The sequence below is a fragment of the Berghia stephanieae genome, chromosome 1, assembly GCF_034508935.2.
Source record: "Berghia stephanieae isolate SIO BIC M18660-M18661 chromosome 1, UCSD_Bste_1.3, whole genome shotgun sequence".
Taxonomy (NCBI): domain Eukaryota; kingdom Metazoa; phylum Mollusca; class Gastropoda; order Nudibranchia; family Aeolidiidae; genus Berghia; species Berghia stephanieae.
In genome coordinates this window covers 70,912,671-70,937,432 of record NC_088360.1, presented here as the reverse complement: position 1 = coordinate 70,937,432, position 24,762 = coordinate 70,912,671, and the positions used below count along the sequence as shown (strand labels likewise).

General features: G+C 33.6%; 1 protein-coding gene across 2 annotated transcripts in view; it reads right to left on the bottom strand.

The window, feature by feature from the left end:
* Positions 1–24,762, bottom strand: part of LOC144981000 (5'-3' exoribonuclease 2-like) — a 69,492-nt gene that overhangs the window by 43,526 nt on the left and 1,204 nt on the right. Inside the window, exons 2-23 of one of the 2 annotated variants that reach the window (XM_078929049.1) lie at positions 22,698–22,825; positions 21,757–21,868; positions 20,488–20,549; positions 19,873–19,984; positions 19,548–19,710; positions 18,617–18,667; positions 18,023–18,040; positions 17,565–17,654; positions 17,248–17,297; positions 15,487–15,603; positions 15,115–15,194; positions 14,752–14,809; positions 13,922–13,979; positions 12,851–12,900; positions 11,964–12,011; positions 11,596–11,649; positions 10,190–10,419; positions 4,990–5,074; positions 2,911–2,961; positions 2,232–2,339; positions 1,726–1,815; positions 407–479 (exon numbers count right to left, since the gene is read on the bottom strand). In XM_078929049.1, the coding sequence (XP_078785175.1) occupies positions 407–479; positions 1,726–1,815; positions 2,232–2,339; positions 2,911–2,961; positions 4,990–5,074; positions 10,190–10,419; positions 11,596–11,649; positions 11,964–12,011; positions 12,851–12,900; positions 13,922–13,979; positions 14,752–14,809; positions 15,115–15,194; positions 15,487–15,603; positions 17,248–17,297; positions 17,565–17,654; positions 18,023–18,040; positions 18,617–18,667; positions 19,548–19,710; positions 19,873–19,984; positions 20,488–20,549; positions 21,757–21,868; positions 22,698–22,825 (1,888 nt within the window). Of the gene's footprint in view, positions 1–406; positions 480–1,725; positions 1,816–2,231; positions 2,340–2,910; positions 2,962–4,989; positions 5,075–10,189; positions 10,420–11,595; positions 11,650–11,963; positions 12,012–12,850; positions 12,901–13,921; positions 13,980–14,751; positions 14,810–15,114; positions 15,195–15,486; positions 15,604–17,247; positions 17,298–17,564; positions 17,655–18,022; positions 18,041–18,609; positions 18,668–19,547; positions 19,711–19,872; positions 19,985–20,487; positions 20,550–21,756; positions 21,869–22,697; positions 22,826–24,762 lie in introns of both variants that reach the window. The other variant, XM_078929058.1, reaches the window with a different exon arrangement.

The window sequence follows — 24,762 nt, the reverse complement described above, 5'->3', positions numbered from 1 at the left end:
ATACAAATCGCGTGTTTAACATATTTAAGTGCTAGCAAAAGTCATCTCTGGGAACCCTTCTCTACTCTACTTGAAAACATGAACAACATGAGGTGAGTTTGGGCATGTACAAATCATAACATTTAAAAGCTTATTACTTAGATCGAGATGAATATTTTGAGTCATCAATCATCCAGTAATAAAGTCTGTAGGTGTGCACAGATGAACCTGACAACCCTTCTCCTCTGTAGATCTAGCGTAATAAGCCTTTTAATTGTCTGATTTGTCCTCATGTTTTTTACATTTTAAAGTAAGATAATGAAGAAAATAAAACATAACAAGACGAGTTTACTACATTCCATGATTACATATCTGTTCACAACTAAGTAAGTAATTTTATTGTTTTAATGAAAGCAATAAGATTTACCTTGCCAAGCATATTTCTTCCCATTCAAGTCAATTTTGAAATCCGTGGGGTAAAAGTCAATGATAGGAGATTCCTGTGAATAAATTCATTCCAAAACTGAAAAAACAAGTTCTTAATACTGATAATAAACTAAATTTTCTCAGCCTCATGAAGAAATTTTCCTCATAGAGAGCATATTCATTCCAACATTATGCAATCCATGCCAAACACGGACATCCACAACCAGACACAAAATAAAAATTACAGCAACAGAAATGAGGTGCTTGAGAAAAGCTGTGACGTCCTAGAATGGACAGAATTTTAAAATAAAAACAAACTAAGAAATAAGGGAAAGCATTGGAGTGATATCAGTACTGCAGTATGTCAAACACCAACAAATCAAGTTGTTTTTGAAGACCTGACTAAAATGAACATGACACACCACACCAAAGATCTTTCAACATGGGATGTTCAGGGGCAGACCAAAAAGACAATGGTGTAGCAAATTCAAAGATACTATATAGCACAGCGGGATATCATCCTATAGAGTGCACCAAATATGGCTCACAACAATTTTGTTGCATTTCATACAACATTGTAAAAGTAAGAGATAAATATTTGGAACACCAAAAGAACAGCACCATATGAGTTACAATGAGATGGTTTACTCGAAACCACATTGAGCAGTGGATGATGAACGAATCTGCTACTTTACTATTACAGGACAAGACTTTATAGTTGTGCAATATTGTACCATGGAGGTGCTTTATTTTTTTTTTTTATTTCCAAAAAATACATTAAAGTAATATCAATCTCATGACAATTTCTAATCTATAAAAGAAATCTTCGAAGAAATTCTTGCAATTTATTAATTGAATCATTCCAAATTTATTCTATAAATTTTAAAAACAATATCAACAATCTTATGACAATTTCTGAACTGTAAAATATATCCTAGTACCTACCAATAAAAAAACAATACAAATTTATTCTGAACATAGCCCGATTTTCCAAACAAAATTCAGGAAATTTTTTGACCAAACTTGAAATTTAAATAAAGTTATGATAATGATGATGATGGTGATGATAATGATGATTTTATGAAATGAAATAGTATAATACTATTTTAAAAAATCAGGAAAGTAACTGAAAATTATGGGAATCAGAAATGAAACGAACTACCAGGAATCTCCCCGATAAAATCCGGAAAGTTTTGGGTCGTCTGATAATGAAATTTATCAAGGGAAAAAAAACATTATGACTTCCCATGTTATGAATGAATAATGAAGAGTATAAATTGCCCTTGTGTATGGAATAAAGGCAAGGTTTCAATAACTTACAGGATCATACATGAGTGTCTGCCATGTGAGAGGAAGATGTTTTTTACTAGCTGCTGGAAACACCCCCATGAGCTGTTCTAGAGGCTTGAACTGAAAAAAAAAACAAACAAAAAAAAACAGGATGGTCAAGAATTAGACATAATTAAAGTCCACGCTAGAAAGTGATGGATGGAAGAAAAGAATCTTTTCCTAATTCATCCAATCTGTTTCAAAAATATACAACGGTATGGTGAGCTGAGCTGATTTGATTTCATGCTTACATGTTGCTTTGTGATAAGAGGGCTGATGTTTATGATATAACGAACTGCCGGGAGTCAAAACCTGCTTTCTTTTAAATTAACAAAAATAGGATAATGCAAGTTTCATGAATGAAAATGGATGCATAAAAAAAAAAACTACAAATAAAAACAATGAAAAAAAAAAACAAATACATTTTTTTTTAAACAGTCAAACAAACATGAAAAAAAACCCCACCAAAAACGACAACTGTAGTCAAGAATACTTACAGGCTCTGTATTCTTTTCAAAATCATTAGGCAGATCACCAATGTTGATAAAATCAGAAGCGAATGGAGCATAATGGTAAGGGAAGTACCATTTCCAGGATGCACAGCCCTATAGTCAATGAAATGGATGGACACAGGTATTACTCAATAATGTAAAGTAATAAATGAGATTACGATTGTAAAATGTAAACTGTGACATCATATCAAAAACCAAATTATTTTGATTTGTACAACAAATTTTGTTTCATCTAAATAGATGAATAAAGAAAGAAAAATTTAAAACATTGAAGAAAATCAACATTTTAGTGGCTTATGTAACTATGAAAAGTAAGAATATTGATGAATAAACACTACTACTACTACTACTATTACTACTACTACTACTACTACTAATAATAATAATAATAATAATAATAATAATATAATAATAATAATAATAATAATAATACTAGTATTACTACTACTACTACTACTAAAAATAATAATAATAATAATAATAATATATAATAATAATAATAATAATATAATAATAATAATAATAATAATAATAAAAATAATAATAATAATAATAATAATAATAATAATAATAATAATAATAATATCAAAACAAAATAATATTAACCTATAATGATAAATAAAACTAAAACAATTGACAGCCACAAACGTTGTCAAACTTTTACCTGATAATAGTATCGCAACACCCAGCACAAACCTCTCACGTAATGATTGGCCTGAAATAAATATACAAAAAAATATAAGTATTAATCAATAACATCTAAAAGATTGTTCATCATTTTAAAATTGATTGTCTGTGAATGACCTGAATAATAAACAATTAGATACCAGAAATGTATTATTCTTATCAGATTTTATTTGCTCTTAAGTGTTTGAAAGTGCTTGCAACACTTCAGCTCCAGTAAAAAGGAAAAAATCTGATAGTCCAAAGATATTGATTTATAATAAAAGCACCCAAGATAAAGTAAGACAAATAGGCAACAGATGTATATTCAGGCACAAAGTAATACTTAATTTGAGATCACCTAAAAGTCCCAGCCAGACAAAAGCAGGGGATCCCACTAAGAAGAATACACTCAAATACTTCACAATGCTTTATTCAAAACAAAAAAAATCAATAAAAGTGCATAACAGAGAGATGATTTACAAGGAAAAAAATATCATTTTCCAAACTAATGCTATACATCTGACTGTTTCCCCCTCATCCAAGGGATAAAATAGACCTGTAAATGAGCTCTATAAAAATTGACTGAAACTCTTCGACAAACTGAAGATTCAATTATTTTTAAAAAAATAAGGGCATCATTGGAGAGGAGAGTGATAAATACAATATATTAAAATAGTGGGTGTTATTATTACTGGAAGTATGACTGCCATAATTTGATGTAGAAGGAATGCTAAAAAGCATGTCATTCATATAGGTAAAGATGACTTCATCAAAGTCATATTCCTGCCTGTGGAATTTTTTTGACATAGTCAGAAAAATAATCACCATTATCATCTTTAACTTCTAGCCATGACCAATTGAATTTATTCCTCACATCTTTATCGATGCTCGACAAGTCTGAATTGCGATCCACGAACAGCTCAGCCATTGTGAGAACATTAGAATAATGTAGCAATGAGCAAACTTGATTTTCAATCAGTAAATGACAGGAAAAAAAAACTTAAATAAATATGACTTCAGGCCAATACACTGAATTATTAAGTAGAAGTGAATTATCAAGAAGAAACTTCGGCAGGCGTAGCGGAAAAATTCAAAGAATCGAAATGAAGGTAAATCGCCACAAAACAGCAAGCTCGCTTGGGCTTGAGCAAAACAATGGCAGAAAACGTCCTGATTTGCACGGGAATTAATTAGGCTACTTACCATTGTTCCTTATAATCAGTGAAGAAACGGTCAACCAGTTTGTTTACAACGTGAGGCAATCGAAATGTGCTTGTAGCAATCTATCCTAACTTTCGATTTGAAGGTGTCTACATAACAGACTTCTGGCATTCGCAATTTACTTTATCATACTTTTGAGACTCGCCAGGTAATTGTGGTCAATTTTGGCTTAGATGAAACAGTGAAATTTATCGCTCGATGGCTCAGTTAAAATTGGCTACAGTTGGGATCACGACAGGTTTGGAAAGTGAAAAAATAATTTAACGAAGGCTGTGTGAAAATACCCAGGGAAGTGTTCAGACACGCCTTTTATAAAAAGCGTCCCTTTGTCTTGGCAATATATACATCGTTAATATAAACGGTCCCCATGAGCTATGCGTAGCGCTGTGGAACACTCCTAATTACTTTACGGTCATTCGATTACGATTTGTGAATTCTTTCTTTTTTTTATTTCTTTCTTTCTTTCCTTTTTTAAAATATTTGAATTTGACAAATGGACTGATTTCAGTTAATTGACTGAGAATTTACAGGTCTAATAAAACAAAGTAATCTCATTACAAGATAGACAGAAAGCAATCCGGAAAAGGAAATCAATATAGGTTATAAGACAAAACAAAAGTGATCTCCCCACCCACCATGGGAGGTCAAGCGACCCCACCAAATTAACAGGCTTTCACAGTTTATAAAAATAATTATTATTGAATAAAAGTCCACTCTTATGCATAACAAACGAAAATCTCATAAGGATTTGTCTTGATAAACAAAAGACAGGTATAACACATGCATCAGTCACAAAGTGTACAACTCTGTCAACTTGCCTTTTACAAACATACATCATGCAATAATGATGACTTACCACATTATGTCTGAAACTTATATCATCTGGTCCTACGTCAAATTTATTCTGGTAGTATCTGTCCTTAAAGCCATCTTCCCACAATCTGCAAAATATAAATTATGTACTTATCTAAGCAAAGAAAAAGAACTGAGGGGGGGGGGGGGGGGGGGAAGGGGTGGTGGAAATGGTAAGAGACAGCTATAGATGTTCTTATTATGGTGGAATCTGAAGATAGGGAAACATCTTGAGTCAACAAAATCAAATAACACAGGAGAGAGTTGACTGAAGACATGTTGATGGCTTTGCTCTATGAGGAGGCCAAGGGCTTAAGTAAGTACATATATAAGGGAGAAAAAAAGGTTAAGGATAAGTAAAAAATACAATCATAATACTTTCAAAAACAAAAATGATGACTTTAAATTCACCTCAATCCCTGGAATGACATAAATGTCTCCACAAACTTAATGAAAGAACACGCTTATTTTATCTCTGCTGTCTTTCTGGATTTTTAAGAAATGTATTAATGTTTCAATTGTTAGTTGAAGAAGGGCTTTGAGCCCAAAAACATTCTGTGTTTGTTATTTTATTCTGTTTTGAAGCTGTTATATTCAGTCTTTGTTAAGTACCTTTTACAGTTCACAGCTTCTAGCAGCTTAGTATCACTTTGAGGAAAAAGTAAGTCACAGAACTTAATTCAAACAAAGATCAGAAGAAGATTTCAACAGAAATTCATCAATATGTCTCGTTGAAAAGCGCTTGAAAGCCCCATCCCACTCAAAATTACAAAATGTATCAAAAGCTATAAACAAAATAACTAAGAGATGATTTACGAGAAGGAAAATATCATCTCTCACAAAAGTGAACAGTAGGGCTGGGGGGACAAGTAATCTAATTACAGGGTAAAGATAGAAAGCAACCTGGAAAATAAAAACAGATATATGGGGATAGAGGATACAGCAAGAATGACCACTCTGGACCACTACAGGGGGTAAAAAACTGATGTGTATCAAGTGTAACTCTCTAGAGTCCTGGCAAAGAATTAATGGAGCGAAAATTCTGAAAATGTGTTATAGTGATGCAATTTTTAAAGTAAACATGTGAGAACAAAAATTTTGCAACCATTTCTGAATTTATCAGAATAACGGGATGTCCCATATTTGGCTTTTAAGCCAAACGTCCCATGGGATACAAATCAGTTGCCCTATCACAGAACAGATACAGAGAACTGGATATCAGTCAAAAAATTTAATTACTATCAATTAACGCTGCTAAGGCATCTAAATCGTCTTCATCCCCAATGGCTGAGACAATCAACTGTGCAAGGAAAAGATTGTCATCTGTAATGGGAAGATTGCCGTCTGCAATTCGAAATCAATGACTTGTGAGCTGGGCCAAGGGAAAATAATCATCATCATTACTTGCATTCTTTATCGAGGTAGATCTTGTCCTTTCTCGTGTAAACTTGTTCTTTATCATAATCTTAAAGCTCCTTTAGCGGGTAACCAATAAAATCGTCGGAAATTGCTAAGTCACCGTCATTTTCAACAATAAAATGACAAACTTTGGCCGCAGAAATTTTAGTTGACATCTAAAAATATGTTTTAAATATCCAAACTTGTCAGTTTGACAGCTTTTGTATTAAGGATAAAGAGAGTCACTTTACTATACAGAGTCATAAATAGTATTAAAACGCAGTTTTTGAAAATCAAAATTAATATTGACAGGCCTGTAAATGGTTGGTGAAAACATTGTCAGAACTTTTTGAACATGCGAAAATAGACACAACAGGACAAAAATATGGACACAACACAGATATGACACGTCAATTGACTAGTCAAATCATGTCACATTCCCCTACTTATTTATAACGAGGTCCTTATTTTATGGTACCAAAAATAAAAAATCCCAATTATTTGAGGGCCCAGGTCTGAGTTAGTAAAATGAAAGGAAGAGAACAATTCCTACCCTTTTGAACGATGTGTATCTCATGCTTGATGACACAGGAAGCTGCGTATCTTCGCTCCTGTTTGTGATAATGTTTACGCTGACTCTTTCTTTTATTTGGATTAATTCTTATAGAAGAAGAAGAAGAAGAAGAAGAAGAAGAAGAAGAAGAAGAAGAAGAAGAAGAAGAAGAAGTAGAAGAAGAAGAAGAAGAAGAAGAAGAAGAAGAAGAAGAAGAAGAAGAAAGAAGAAGAAGAAGAGAGAGAAGAAGAAGAAGAAAGAAGAAGAAGAAGAAGAGGCGGTCGTGTGAGAGCTTTCGAAGAAGAATATATATTTCGAAGAAAAATAATTATTTCGCATTATTTTTTTTCCGTCTTACATCCGGACAGAACCAATGAAATATAGAGACTGAGAAATAAGTACCAGAGCTATGCATGTGTGTCGGTAGCAAAATAGAGAGAAACCTTCCGGTCCAGTTTGACACACTTCTGTGCGTGCGTTATTCAGGGGTGAGAATGACTGGTCACAAAAAAGGAGGAAATTTTTCATCGTGAAGATCATGACCCATCCATGCGACCATAATCTATAAATTTGAATTTCACTCAAATTTACTGAGATGCGATCCAAAATTTGTCTTGCAGCAATTTCTGACACAATTCGGTGGAATTTCAAAAGTTAAAAGTGTAATTACAACATTTGGTGGTTGTAGTAGGGATGATGATGTGGTGGTGGTTGTAGTAGCTGTGGTAGGAATGATGACGTGGTGGTAGTTGTAGTAGTAGTGGTGGTAGGGATGATGTTGTGGTGGTTGTAGTAGTGGTGGTGGTAGGGATGATGGTTTGGTGGTGGTTGTAGTAGTAATGGTGGTAGGGATGACGGTTGTAGTAGTAGTAGTGGTAGGGATGATGATGTGGTGGTGGTTGTAGTAGTGGTAGTAGGGTTGATGATGTGGTGGTGGTTGTAGTAGTTGTAGTAGGGTTGATGATGTGGTGGTGGTTCTAGTAGTAGAGGTGGTAGGGATGATGGTGTGGTGGTGGTTGTAGTAGTAGTGATGGTAGGGATGATGGTGTGATGGTGGTGGTAATAGTAGTGGTGGTAGGGATGATGATGTGGTGGTGGTTGTAGTAGTGGTAGTAGGGTTGATGATGTGGTGGTGGTTCTAGTAGTAGAGGTGGTAGGGATGATGGTGTGGTGGTGGTTGTAGTAGTAGTGATGGTAGGGATGATGGTGTGATGGTGGTGGTAATAGTAGTGGTGGTAGGGATGATGATGTAGTGGTGGTTGAAGCAGTGGTAGTAGGGTTGATGATGTGGTGGTGGTTGTAGTAGTAGCTGTGGTAGGAATGATGATGTGGTGGTAGTTGTGGTAGTGGTGCTAGGGATGATGGTGTGGTGGTGGTGGTGGTAGGGGTGATGTGGTAGGGATGATGATGTGGTGGTGATTGTAGTAGTAGTGGTGGTGGGGATGATGATATGATGGTGGTTGTAGTAGTGGTTGTAGGGTTGATGATGTGGTGGTAGTTGTAGTAGTAGTGGTGGTAGGAATGATGTGGTGCTATTTGTAGTAGTAGTGGTGGTAGGGATGATGATGTGGTGGTGATTGTAATAGTAGTGGTGGTAGAGATGTTGATGTAGTGATTTTGGTGACTGTTTTTCTATTCAGTGATGATAATAGCAATTTGTCAAAAAGGAGGAAAATTCCTCGGGCTATCGATCAAACACAAGCAAAGAAACCTAGTAGTAGTTATTTAGCTTATAAATACAACCCAAGAATCTCTCAAATTTAAAGCCTTAGAATAGTCCAAAGGTAAAAAGAAAAAAGATTAAACTAAGCCAATCACCATTGCTTTGTTCTAATATATCATCTCTATATACCAGATGATTTAATGTGGTTGCGAAAGAAAGAAAGAAAGAGAGAGAGAGAGAGAGAGAGAGAGAGAGAGAGAGAGAGAGAGAGAGAGAGAGAGAGAGAGAGAGAGAGAGAGAGAGGGGGGGGGGGGGGGAGGAAAGACTTCTTTACCAGAATAACTTATGTATGGACCTTTTGAATTCTATATCCCAAAAAAAAAAAAAAGAAGAAGAAGAAAAGAGAAATAGAAAGAAAGGCAAAGGGAAAAAAAAAGAGAGAGAGAGAGAGAGAGAGGAGAGAGATTAAAAAGGCAATAGGTACCTACAACAGGGGGAAAAAAACCCCAGACCCATTTGTCCCTCCCCCTCAACCATCAACTAACTAATCAAAGAACACTACTGGTCTTCTGTGTCAATTGTGACATCTGGTGCCATACTGTCTGGCCCAACGTCATAAAAACGGGACGTCACCAAATTTCACGAGACTGAGCACAGGTGTCAAAATATAACACAAGACATAATGGTGATTTTGTGGGTTTGAGGAAAATGTTTGACACGGCAAATTTGAAAAAGGAGGAAATGTGATGGGATGGGCGGAGATAAACTACCATTTAGGCGGAAATCCGCCTTTAGGCGGAAGATTCTCAGCCCTGGTTATTTACTGACTAGGTGTGTGTGTGTGTGTGTATGTGAAGACGACTCGCGCGAACCTCGCCACCTCTCACTCGCTGGCTGTGGCACAGTAGCCAGGCAGTGAATACATCCACGTGAAGCGGAGCGTGTAGGTGGCATGATAATATTATAGCTAACAGATAGACCGCAAGTTTTGTTATGTCTTTGATGCGACAAATGAAAATGAAAAAAAATAATTTTTAAGTCGGCATTTGAAACGGAATAAAATCTATTTTTTTCGAGGAACAAAATAAAAGTCTTTTATTTTCTTTTTTATTGGTTCTGTTCTTTGAAGTTACGAATTTTATTTTTACTATTATTTTTTTTTTTTAAATATTAGCACTTAAGAGCAAAATCGTGCTGTCGGAAATCCGACAATAGACGGAAGATTTACAGACCTGTATTGAACAAATCATGAAACCCTATGAGGCCATTTAAGGGACATGCACTTTTATGTTCTAATGACTTATCTACTGAATGAACTGCAATGGCAAGTTATAAAAAGATACACATGCAGAAACCAAGGGCAGCTACCCCTCAATATTCTCTCATTTATGTAAATATGGTTGTTCCCCTGAAGATAAAGTATTATAGCCATGTAAAAATGATGTCCCATTTTGGATCGAGTAGCTCTAGTGGGTTAAAATTGTCTATTTTGACACATCTTGTATTCAAATATTTCAAGTCAAATTAAGCGGAGATTACTTCTTTATCTGAAATTTATTTCATAATTAATATGAAAAGCTACTTTCTTACTTGACATTATCAGCAGGTTCGTCGTCATCACTGTCATCTTTATCTCGTCCACCCTGATCTTCTGCTGGTCGTTTTCTACCTCTCTGCTCACCCTGTTCCCCTCCACGGTTTGCTGATGCTTCCATATTCTGTTTCCTACTTTCATAGGCAGCTTGTCTTGGATTTTGGACAGCACCAACTCCACCAAAACCCCCAGAATAACCAAGTCCTTGTCTTTTGTTTCCAACAGGCTAGATTTGGATGAGCAAATAATACACCTTGAAATGAGAGGCTAATTTTCCAATTTATTTTTTTTTTAATTGTAATAACTTCATGAGAGCAATCAGTGAAAAGTCATATAGGGTGTCCATTAAGTCTTTTCCTGATTTTAAAGACATTATTCTTCGACCATTATAGATACTAGGGAGAAGCCATACACTTATGCCTATGGATCATCGACCTTCATTACATCCCCAAATTTACCAAAATTAACATGGACTTAAAAGACCTCATTTTTCTCTCCATCTATTTTGGAATAGCAACAGTGCAACAAAAATCGCTTGGTCAACAAGAATGTGATCAATCTCACACTTTGAGTCTCGGAAAATTTAGATTATCCTATTTTTTTTTAAAAGTTGTTTTCCTTTAATGGCCTGCAAACTGAGCTATGAAAGGTTGTTGAGCTATCTTTGAGGATTTTGATTCATGCCCTCACATTATACAAAAAGATTTGTATCGCACTTTTGCCATTCCGAAATAGAAGAAGAGAAAAATGATAAGTTTAGGTTGATTTTTCTCAATTTTGTGATGTAATGTGGATGACCGACTAATGGGATAAATGTATCACTTTGCCTTAGAAGATGGTGAAAACCAGACGCAAATGTCTACAACTGTTTTAGAATAATATGTCTTTGAAATCAGGTAAAGACTTTATGGACACCAAACAATAAATAAATAAACAGCTTTGGGGGGAAAAATATTATATAAGAAAAATTCAAAAACTTAACAACACAAGATTTGGTCCCAAGTAAACCTTTCCTAGAAGGAATAAGTGCAGAAGTCAAATAAGCATCCTTCCAAAATGTTGATAGAAAAAGAAGAGACTAAAATATTTTTATATTATTTTGTTGAAATATTAACCCCCACGTACTTTCCTCCACATCTGTCAGACCTGGCTATCAATCACCATGGCTGAGCAGAGGGGTAAGAAAAGATCTCAACTGAATTCAGGTCTCACAATGGTTCCTTTACTTGCAACTCGAATGCTTTACAAACTAAGCTTTCGCAATTCTCAAAAACAATCTCATCCAAGCTTCGACGAAAAATAATTAAACTCAACTTTCTCCACCAAAATTTAAATAAAGCACATTTGGAGAAACTCTTGTTTGTCGTATCATATTTCAAAATTCTCAAAGAATCAAACTTACCTGAGGAGCAAACTGTCCACCCATCATCCATTTTGGTCTCTGAGCATTTTGTTGCTGGGGATATAACAACAAAAGTGAATAATAAAACATTCTCAGTGAACAAACTTAATTATTTTTTTAAAAAACAAAAACAATTACACTTATTATCAAATACAGATTTCTTTTTAACATCCCCTCATCTTTTGAAGAACACGGAGTCTTTAATTAGCCCAAATAGAATAATGGTATATATATTCAAAAATGAGTTTTTGTCATAAGAATAAAACATGGGTTATATTTCTCATTACTGATTTTTTTTTTCTCGAAATGTGAGTAATATGGCCTCCCTTAAAAGGTAATAATTTTGATTGGCTAATGCTGTACTATACCGCTTTCATCCTCCTCTTGTTTTGTTTTTCCCTATTTCGGAAATGAAGCTGTGAACAAAAAGAAAAACAATAAATAAGGATGAAATATAAATACACAAGCCTAAACAATAAACCTGTAGGTGAGTGGGGGACGACAACATAAGCAATGCCCTTTGTCCTTTAACTCCAAATGATTCTGACTGTCCATACAGTCATTATTCAGCAAACAATGGCAATAATTGCTAAACTAAACAAACTACATGGATCTTACACATTGGTATGCATTGAAGTAAAATTTTCAATAGTTCAGCCTGACATTAATCAAACCAACACACAAGACTAGGTATAACTTTTAATGTTTATAGGCTGGATAACCCTAAATGATTCTATCTAAACAATCATCATTCAGCAAACAATGACAGTGATTGCTAAACGACACAAACTACAAAGTGGTGATTTTTTTAAAAACTACTGCTTTCTGATAAAAATAACTGTAACATAATTTAAGTCAATTAGACAATGGACTTACAATAATTGCCAAGTAAATGTAAGTTGCTATTTATGTGAAAGATATAAAATATAATGGGTACCCATCATACTTATAAGGAGAGTAAAATGCGTGTCCATATATAAAAATAAAATGCCTTTTTTATGTCTTTAAAAATTAATTAAGAATCATAAGGTAAGAATGTAGTATAGTGAGAAGTTTTGAATTCAGGATAATCATAAATAATAAAATGACAGAGTAATAATTACCTATAATCATAATAAGTATTCTTTGTAATGCAACACATGCCAAACCAATTGAACATCGGTCAAATTGGTAAGTAAACTAGAAAGAAATTAAATAATATATCTAAAAACAACTTGTTGCCATAATTTAAATTTAGACTAATATAAATTATTACATCTTTTTGTCGTCTTGTCTTGAAAATTTCATCCTCAACTTGTCCCAGGTCTGAAGAAGAAGAAAAAAAAAAATAAAAAGAATAAGGCATATGATATACTATTGAATAAGTAAAGGCAAAACTAATGGAACCAGTCAAAACCTATTACTTGGATGATATTTGTGGCATTTCCTTTACGTGATTCGCCCCCCCCCCCCCCCCCCCCCCAAAAAAAGAAGCATAATGTAATTTAACATGATATAATATAACATATTATGCTGTATAAGAGGATCTATTCATTTTAGACCAAGTCATGAATTGTGGAGCGCAATCCTCAACCTGTACAAATTATCATTACTTGATACAAATCACATATTAACTTTGCAAATTTTCATTGTGAAAAGTGAAGGAGCAGGCAGAAAAATCTGAAAAAGTTAGTATTAAACAGTGCCAGACAAAGTCGAAATAAAAATATATTTGACTTCAAGAAGACCAGAGTCTCAGTCAACAATGAAATACCTTCTGTCACTAATCCTGATGGGTAAGATGCAAAGAGACAGAGGTACTTGTCTAATGAAATAAAAAATGTATTGATGAAAGTATTAAGGATCTGGTTGCTCCATTACCCTTTTGTCCTACATAAGCAATGTGTTGTAGAAATATAACCCATTGCTAGCGGGCAATCAGACAGTGAGGAAGGAGCCACATATGAACCTCTTTCTCATAAAGTACCACCACGTGGAGTTAGGAAGGGCAAAAAAATTTTAATGTTTTTTGTTACAGAAAAGATTTATTTTTTTAGTATGAATGTGGTGTGCAAAAGCTATTGAGATGATAATGTAATAATTTATAAATACTTTCCAATAAATATGTAGGTCTTGTCTTTAAAAGCAATGTTCTCCGCTTTTTGATATCCCTTCGAATATGAACAGCATGGCCCTAATTAAGATAATTACTACAAAATTCTGCATTTTGCTTAGAGACGTTGCCTCTAATCAAATATGTCATAATATGGGATCCAATTTTTTTCACCATATGACTCTTTTTTTTTTTTTACCAGAGCAGCACAAATTGAAACATAATTCTTTTTACCTGACATAATCAGCTGCACACGACTGAGGTTGACAACACCACTGTCTGTTAAATAACCCTGTGAAACAGATATATATCAATCAATAACAGCAGGTAAAACATTTTTAATATCTATGCAAATTCAAAAGGTTCTAACAAAGCATTCAAGAGAAACTAATTAATAAATATATAAATAAATAAATAAATATATGAATTCACAATAAACATGTTGCATTTGAGAACAGATGTGATACTAATTATTTAATAATGCCTGTGGAAAGCATGCGAATAAAATTCTTATCAATTTGACATTACCCAACACTGTATAGCTAGTCCACCAGATAATAGCTTAAAGTAATAAATTGGAATTGGAATAAATTGCTGATACAGGCATGAGGCATGTCACAAGCAACAGAAAAAAAATGTGTACAGCTTAGAGAATGTCTGCTGCACACTAGAGAAAAAAATTCAGAATTTCCTTGGAGCAAATCTGTGTCAACATGAAATGCATGAATATGACCACAGAGTCTATGAATCGTACTTCATAATGCTTTGAAATTGACGAAATCTCATTCAGTTTGGTTACATTCTCAGTTCTTGCACAAAATAACATTTTTCAATCATTTTTCTGTCACATTTTGGTGGGGAAAAATCTGATTTCACAACAACAACAAAAAATTCCGAATTTTGTCAAACGAGTTTCCAAAATATCTGTATGTACCAATGAAAATTATATATGTGGTAGGTCTGCTGATATTAAGAGATATCAATTAAATAATATTCTGTTCTTTCAATCAATATTATTTGAGTGAGATAGAAAAATCTAAACAAATAAAGATTTTAAAACATACCCCTGTCTTGTAGACAGTGTTCTTGTACAGTTTCACCAATCTATCAATAGCACCTTCCCTGAAAATGAATGATAAAGTGTGAAAAAATATCCAATTAACAAGTGACAACACAGTTGATCACTGAAATAAAAATGTTAAAAAAATTTTTTTTTTTAAAACCCAAACATCACTCAAACTAATCGTCATTCTTTATAACACAAACAAATAGTATTATTTTCTAAACAACACAAACAAATCATATGATTTAAGTAACAGATATGAAGAATTTAATTTGTTGACACGCCAATCCTAAATAAACCCTGAAACATTTCATCCTCAAAGGAATTAAAAACAAAAAAAATAAATAGAAAAAAAAAGACTTACCTGATCTCCAGCGACGGTAAATGAGGAAGAAAATCATTGCCAACGAAGAAGCACATAAAAACCCAATCATCAAGAGCTCTCTGACAGGCAAGACAAGCAATGATAGGAATAAGATAAAATTATAAATACCAATAGAGATCAAAGACTTCGAAATGAAATATACAGTCTTGCCAAAATTAGTGGTCAGAAATGGAAAAATTAGTAGTGAGAATAAAAAAATAGTTATCACTCCATTATCATTATCATCTTTATTCTTTGTTATTATAATTACTATTACTATTATTATTTTTATTATTGTCATTGTTATTATTTTTATTATTATTATCACTATTGGTGTTTATCCAATGTATTCCACTTCTTTTTTTTTTTTACCTCAAAATCATAATCAAAAGGAAGGTTCGGCATTTGTAGTTCTGTCTGTAGATATTCCCTCAGTACATTCAGCCTTACAAAAATGTATTCTTGAGCAGCACCTGGCATTTCAATATTCTGTATGGAAAAAAAAAAGATAATAATATTAAAGGACAGACTAGTTTGTTTTTAGGATTTTACGGCGCTTGCAACACATTTAGGACAGATCAGCTCCAGCAAAAAGGAACAATATGGAAGAGTCAAGAATTACAGTTAAAGCACCCAAAGAAAAAGTAAGACAAAGGGGAATTGGTTCAAATAGGAAACATATAGGTTCCAAGAGCATACCATCAATGTACTTAATTTGAGATCACCTAAAAGTCTAATCCAGACACCAACATAGAATCCCAATAAGAGGAACACACTCAAATGTTTAAAAGATTATTCAAAACAAAAATAAAATGATCCATTACATAACAGAGAGATGATTTGCAAGGGGGAAAAATAATACCACATCCTAAAAACTAACACTACACATTTGACTGTCTCCCTCTCCAACAAAACCAATTGATCCCATTCCAAGACAAGACATAAAGCAACTCAGGAAACAGATACAGGGGATAGAAGACACAGCAAGTGACCTCCTGCCCACCATGGGAGGTCAAAAGATATCAGACAGAAAGGACAAATCAAACAAATTGAAATTAACATAACGAACGTGGGCAATCAAAAGAACAACAGACATTGTATTTAAACTATCATTATTGCTTTGGCAAAATTTGGAAAAATTCTAATGGTAATCAAAACTGATATACAATTATAGATGACACAAGAAGGATTGAATTGAAGGATAAATAAAAGCCGGTGACCAGCAAAATGTGCTAAACTTTATTCAACCTGATAGGGAATTTCCAATGCATAATGAAGGTTTTTAGTGAAAAACAGATGTCATATAATCAACTGAAATTTTCGAAATACTTAGAAATCAATAGAGCCATTTTAGGTGCTGATAACCCGAGTCAAATAACAAGCAAGTAGCCAGCATCGCCTTTCCGAAAGAAAAAAAAAAACAATCCCATAACATGCCTCTGTGACCAACCAATTCTCTTGTAGAAGATTGAGGGATGGAATAATTTCGCAATTAAGTGAATTGACAACACTGGGTTTGTAATATTCAAACACAATACCAGGTCTATAGTATTCAAACACTAGGACTGATCAAGGCTTTTGTGAACATGAAAGCTTTGGTCTGATTGTAGGCTACTTAAGTACTTCTTCGCTGACAAATGTCAACGGATGTTCATTTGATAGGGAAGGGCAATCTTTTCACTTGAATGTGATTTATGTCAGATTGGCATATAATATTCCATAGAGGAGACCAAAATGCTGTACTTAATATTTTCTCAATATTTAATGGTTAATTTCCATGAAATTATTATTATAGCCATGACTCTTTTTTGTTGTTTTAATTGTAAAATTAAGAAGATAATAGAATCGTTTGTATTATTGTTTCCCTCATATATGAAAACATAAGATCTTGTTCTTATTTACCAAAATAATTTTGGCAACCAACTACTAAATACAAGACTGATTACATTAATCCAGGACTCAAGTTGCGATTCATACGATCCGACATGCATACCTTGTGAATAAATCCTGGGTCTTCACAGCTCTAAAAATCAATCATTTAAGATAGAGAGGTATAAGCAGATGTACACAGAAATGAAGGATATGCAGTATTGACTGTACCCATGTATGATTTGGGCCATCAGAAGAACTTACCTCAGTAGATTCCTCAGCTGTAAGACCTTCACAATCTTTCATCTCATGACCTTCAACATGAAAAGATATTGAAGAAAATATTATCTCAACCCTAACCCAAATAAAATTACAAAACTAAAATGAGCTGTAAAGTGATAAGGTCCAAATACATATACAGGGACTTTAAAATTTGTCCTTAATTAGTATTCGTTACAACCACATGATTACTAACACTAACAGAATCAGTGGCAAAAAAAAAATGTTCAGGGCTTTATAATGCATTAAAAAAAAAAAATGAACTGTACACATTATAAATCATAAAGCACTCAGAAATGTACCCTTTAATCCACAAAGTTCACAAGGTTTTGGCTCATTCGGTTTGAATTCTTCTCGAATGATGGTAAAGTTGACTTCGTGTGTTGCCAGACCTGCACATTATTCAAAAGTAGAAAAATACATGTAAAAAGGTAGCAAGATGAATCTACACAGCTATCATAGCTGTATTTAGGTTTTTTTAAATATAATTAAAAAATATTTTTTAAACACACGCACACAAATATTTAGACCAAATTTACTTTTAAAAAGTGGATAAAAAAAAAATATAAAAAAAAATAACCATTCCTTTAATCTATCAATTTGATAAATTACAATCTTACAGCAACCAAGTATGATTTGAAATCCAAAACGTAAGTCCGTTAATTAGATTTAACTGTCCTCCAAAAGAAATTTCTTTTTAAAAAATCAAGCCAATACTAATAAAGAAAAATATAAAAGTAAGACATGAAAATGTACTTACCCAACATAATCAAGTCAGCTGAAATAAAATAAAATTGATAAAATGAATAAGGGAGAATACAAATTGCTAACTATGACACAAGACATGACGGTAACTTTTTCACAGATCCACCCCATGACCTGAGCTTTTATCAGAGCCAAAATCAGAAGAAATTTTATGAGAAAATTCCAAAATCCCGGAATTCCGCTGAATATTATCATCACTGATTAACTCTCATAGCAGACTGGAAGAGGGAAGAAAAAAAAAAGAAAAAAAAAGCTAATATAATGCTTCTCAGCCATCTTACCCAAGGTGCCAAAGGTAATCAATTTTTTAAATCATTATATGCTTACTATCCTCTGAGACACTGCGAAACTGGCCATGATAATTCACTTGCAGTCCTGTAAATAGGACACTTTTCTACCGCATAGATTAATATCAGATCCAGGTATCCAATTGCTGCTGGCTCAAGAAGAAGGCCAGAAAAAAAATAATCTGATAGAATGCTGAGTTGAAACAGGTCCAGATGTCGGATGCCCCAAAGTAATATAGGAAACACCATGAACGGAAATAATTCCCTTTATGTCTTATTAAAAAGAGAAGGTCACAACTCACCATCAGCACCACAAAGGCAGTGGTGGGTATTGGGATCATGATCTGGCTGAGCTGAAAAGTAAAGGGGAAAAGAAATATGCAACATTAATATCTGATGAAAAAAAATGTTTACCTTTTACATTGCACAAAAGAATAATTTTTGAAACAATCATAATTATGCTAATTCTACTATGTCAATATCTTAAAATCATGTTGACATTTGTTTTTTGGGTTTGTTTTTAGGAGTTTTACAGCAATACTATTAGGTCATAGCAGCACCAATTAAAAGGCAAATAATGGAGGAAAGGTTGCAGACCTGAGGTTAAAAACGCCAAAGATAAGCAAGACTAAGGGGACAAATCCACCAATGTACATATTTTGATTCTACCTAAGTCTCATCCAGGCCCAAGCAAAGGATATATATTAAAATATTTACACACCCAAAACTAATAACTAAAGAACATAATAGAAAGATTATTTATGACAATAAAAATATCATCTCTCTAAAATTAAAAAAGAAAAAGTATTGTCTCTCTTCTAGCTAAGGATGGATCCCCCAGGACCAGGAGTAAAACCGAGAAATCTCAAGCATCTAAAAAGACAGAGAGTAACATGGGAAGGAAAACAGACATGGGGGAATAGAAGACAAGAAAGTGACCTCTCTGCCATGTACTGACATTAATCAATGTTGAATTTATCTATATCAAAGGGAGACAATAGAAAGTGAGAATTTGAAAAATATGTCTTCAGTCTTCATTAATTTGTTTTCAGGCGTTTAACAGTGCTTTCAACAATATTATTTTTGTGCCCATTTTTATGTTCTGTCTTGTTAAAAATGATCAGCTCAATTATTCTTTTTTTTTTTAAGTCAGTTTTAATTTATTCATTCAAGAGTGACAGATTTGTATTTGATTTGTATCCCAAATAAATGACATCAGATTTTTTTCCATACCTTTCTGTCTTCGGATATAATCCATAATCTTGTGCTCTCCTTCACCAGGCACATTGGCATCAGACAAGATCACCTTGATGTCCTTCCAACCAGGATCATTATTCAGGCGTTCATGAACATAGTATCTCAAGCACTCGGCCAATTTGAACATGAAAGGAGTTCCCTGGTTTGAAATATATATAAACATAGATTAAGAATTTTATCCGTTTTCCTGGAATTAACTGACAGTCAAAGCTGAAATTAAATTATCTTGAAGGCAGGCATAAATTATTTACTGAAGAGATATAAAAGAAATGACTATAAAAACTCGAAAAAATTGTCTTACAGGTGTGATGCAGTTGCTATCAAAATGTTCCTCCTTTGGCTTTTCAGGTGGAAGATACATGCCGTTGCTGAGTACTTGTTCTCTAATACGGGCCATGTCTTTAATTTTCTCACTGCCAAGGAACACAAAATCATAATCTCATTTTAATATTGTTAATGAATAAAATCTTCTATATCGAATAAATTTGTGAAATGTTGGATTATACAATACAATATATAACAGATTGGAACTAGAGGTGTCAACATAAAGTATCAGAAATATATTTGAGAGGAAAAATATGTATTCCACCGCGATCCCTTTCATAAAAAAACATTGAATAGCTTTTCACAATGTCATGATACTGTATAAAGACAAAGAAATTGGTAGCTTGCCAAATATATGCAATTTTCAAAGATTTTAAAATTTTTCATATTGGCACCATGTTTGCATTTTACAAATATTAATCCTGTGTAACTCAGCTTGAAAATTAACAAAATCAATGATAAACAATACTAATGATGATGATGTTAATAATAACAATCAAAATAATATTAGTAACAAATAATAAAAATAACAATAACAATAACAAACCAACAGAAATATAAAATTGACAGTATTAGAACAAAATAGACATACACTGTTTCCTTAGAAGCCCTGAATCTTCTTGACCTTTGCTGGTTCATTTTAGCCCGAGGTGCCTATAATGGGGAAAGGAAAATGTTAAGATTAAAAAATTTTTGGTCAAAGTTAATAATTGGATAAGATACTCAATATTTGGGTTCTTTTTTTATAAATAATATATAGGTAGATCATTTCTTAAATAAAATTGCAAACATTACATAACACTAGACAGCAAGCGCACCTATGTGGTCTTGTGGTATGACACTCGCTTTCGGATCAGAAGGTCCTGGGTAAGCCGCACTCGGCACATAGTGAGTCCTTGGAAAAGGCTCTTCACCCAAATTCTCATCGTACTGAGGTGTAAAATGAGTACTTGGCGATTAACAGCGTTGTCTCTGTCCAAACAAATTAACAATATCACCTAACAGGTGTCATGTTACGCCCTAAATGTTAAGAGATGTTGTTGACCAGGGACCCCTTGAGCAAGTTAAGTGGATATTGCACTATCTAAAAAAGCTCAAGTAGATATGTAAAAGAACTTTACAATAATTCACTGAAATTTTTCAACAAACCATTGTCATCATTTTCAAAATAATGAGTGCAATATAAGTGAAGAAAGTGATAATAGACAATGTGATTTAAATGGCAAGTTTCATTACCTAATGTAAGTGCCTTGATTTAGAAGCAGAAGGAATACCAAATAAGCAAGTCATTCATAAGTAAAGATAACTCTAAAAAACAAACATTGCTCAAAACTGTCTCTATTGATGAGGCTATTACAACAATAGGCTTAAGATTTCCAAACAAGAAACTGTCACCCTGTCAAAATTAAAGTACAAGCACTCCTAAAAGCATATTATATACCCTTATGGCCATACTTAAAACCTAATAATGGCAAATTATATTTCCAGCACATCTTTATTAAAAACAGTGAAATTTATCGTTCAGTGACTCAGTCCGAATCAGCTACCTTTTTAAGAACACAACATGTTTGGAAAGTGAAAAAATATTCTCACAAAGGCTGTGTGAAAACAGCTACATAGGGATGTTTTCAGATAACAAAAATCGAAAAGAGCATTGCTTAGCTATAGTCAATAAGAGATTATCCATTGATGACATAAGAGACCTGTGTGCCAGTGCTAAGTGTAGTATGATTATTGTTTTAAAACCTTGTAACATATTCAATAATCCGACTACGTACATGACAGTTTGACTATATTTCCTTTTATTTCTTTTTAATTTGACAAATTGGTCCGTCAATTGAATGAGGAGTGAGAAACTTACCACACCATCAATAGCCATGTACAATACACGCCTTGGCCTTACAATGGAAAATATTCTATCCACAAACTCAAAAATCAGAACCATCATCTCATCCTCGTTTTTTGGGGCAGGTCTGCAAATGAAGCAATAAAATGAAAAATAAAAATAAAATAAAAACTTTAATGAATCGATAATCAAGACATAAAATACTGAATACAATAACATTTCAGACAGATGGTCAGATGGACAAGGCATCTGAAGGTCCCTAGATCAAGCCCACTGCTGGCTTTTCACCAAGAAATTTAGCACCAATTGTTCATTTTGTGGTGCTGACACTGCAGCTGATGCCTGGGTTATCTCTGGAGGTCTGTTTTAGATAGACTCTGAAGACAAATTTTCCATTTGGGGTTAATAAAGAGAATTATCACTAAGTAAAAAGGAAGTTAAAATGATTCAGCTTATAATAAATTAAAAATGAAGGCTGCCCAATTTCAAAAATTGTTAGTCTACTGCTATTTTACCTGACCACCAGCTATACAGTTTATGGAGGTACCTGGACCTCAACTAAGGGAATAAAATAAATCTTTGTTGTGCAATAAATTTTAATTATTTGTTTTACTCCTGTATCCTAACCTTTTGTTGGGGAATGGACTAGGCCAAATAATTTGACAGAAACCAGTAAGAAATAAGAGATTTGTATTTCTTCTTTTCATACATATCAAGAATAAACATGCGAGAAAACGAATAAATCTAATTATTTTTTCCATACAGGAGACCCCAAAAGCTTTGTCTCAGACAGCTGCGAATACAACACACACATATAGGTCCATTGACGAAAACACCTTATATGCTATTATCTTCTTAAGACTGAAATTAGCATTGCCGACACCCATAAGCACATCATCACGTGAAAGTAGTCCCACACTAACAGAAACTCACAACCACATTGAGCCTTTTCATACCTGTCTTCTGGATGACAACAGGGATGGATAATTCCATTCATATCCAAGTAGAGATTATCAAACTCCACATCATTTGGATTGGGTTGACTGGTATCAACTGGAATAGTCTCTCCGTCAATTTCCTTTGGCTATTAAAAAATTAAAAAATCAAAAATCAATTTTCTATGTTATGTAAAATATATAAGATACTTGTAATGTATGTCTGAATGTTATTTGTCTGTACATTGATGTACATTAGAAATTTAACCAATGTTATGGGCATTAAGAGGGGGGAACAGGCAGACAGTGCAACCTCTGGATAACGACAACCCCTGGATAACAACATTGACCTCTGGTCCCGATTTTTTTGTCATATGCTAGTAGTAATAAGAAAAACAAAACCCAAACAGTGACATACATTTGAGTAAAACCCCTGTTTAGCGACATCGTTATAAAAATAATCGGCAGTTGATACCGATGCTTGGTACCCAACCATCGTCTTAATACTTACAAAAAACACTTTTTTCCCCTCCCAATGAGATCGCTTTGTTCCCGACCAATCAGAACACATGTTTAATACACTGCATGGAATCACTGGTTGTTTATATGAAACCACAGCAAAAGAAGTTTATCAGTGGATGGAACTCTCAAGGGTCCATTAACCTTCCCCGTTAATTACCTGTCTGAAGTTAGTGGAGGTCAACTAATATCAGGCAATGTCGTGTCCAGTGGGGGTAAATATGGATATTTATGGTCTTAAAATATGTTGGAATAGCTGGGAAAACAATAACAGCTTCACTTTATTATTTTCATTTGAAAAATCAGTTGTTTCTCAAAATATCAATCTATATTTGATCTTATTGTGGAAAATAACTAGTTATTTTTTGCTTTTAATAGCGCAAGATGAAGATCTAATTTTTACGTGCTTGTGAATTTTGATGCACTTCACTTAAAAAACATTTCTGTATTCACAACTCATCAACAGTATTTCATGGATTTGATTTTAATTAAAATCAAAACTAGATGTGAGCATCTGTGTTATTGTGCTGTTTATCAGCACTTGATTTTAATTATTTATTTTTAGTTTTGTCAAATGGCGTTCAGGCACTGTTTACTAATTCTAAACATTTTAATAATTACGGAAAGGAGTTCTATTAGTTATAAATCTTGACAACCCACACATTGAGAGAGAAGTGTGGGGGGGGGGGTGAGTGGATAAAATTATATTAATTGTCAGTCAAAATGATGTAATAGTGTTGGCAATAAACCCAAGTGGTTTAGCAGAATTTTTATAAGCCAGAACTTTCTTTCCAATTAGACAAACTGCTATTATGTGAACCCTTTTCAATTTATTTGAGCTTTTTCATTCTGCCATTTTATTTATGCAATTAAATTGCCAGAGGTAAAAATAAACTCATCATGTCATTACCCAACATGTTTAAGTTTATATATTTTCATTGAAATTCTGTCCCAAACCCTTCTTTTTTCTATATCTTAAATCAAAGAAAGAGGGGAATTATTTGAATTTGTTTCAGTGAGATATTGGGGATATATCAAAGTGATAAACAAATTATTTCTTGTGTCTAGCCAATTTTTTATTATGTAACATTTGCGTCGTATTGTGTAATGAGTTATTTTGAAATTTGTATCTTCCTCTTTATTAATGTAAGCAGTGTCTACATACATGGTAACCGGGCATCTAGCCTCAGGATCTATGTACACAGTAACTCCGGTAATTGGTTTGCCACTGCAATACAAGCAGTGGATGGACCTCGCTCTGTGTGTGTATGTGTTATTTTTAAAAATCAAACAATACAATTTAACCCATAATAGTCGTAATGTTATCACTAAAAGACAAGCTATGCGATTATTAATTGGTGGAAACGATTTATTCTGCATTAACAATAGGAAAACTATTATCTGGATGAAAAAAAAAAAAATCAGTGTTGCTGTAAGAGGTTAAAATTGCACGAATCACGTATCGTAAAGTACCTCCGTAACATCCCTTTGGTCTATGTCATCAGGCGACCCATTGTTTCTTTCATCTTCCCCAATACCCCCCTCCCCCCTCTCTCTTTCTTGTCAT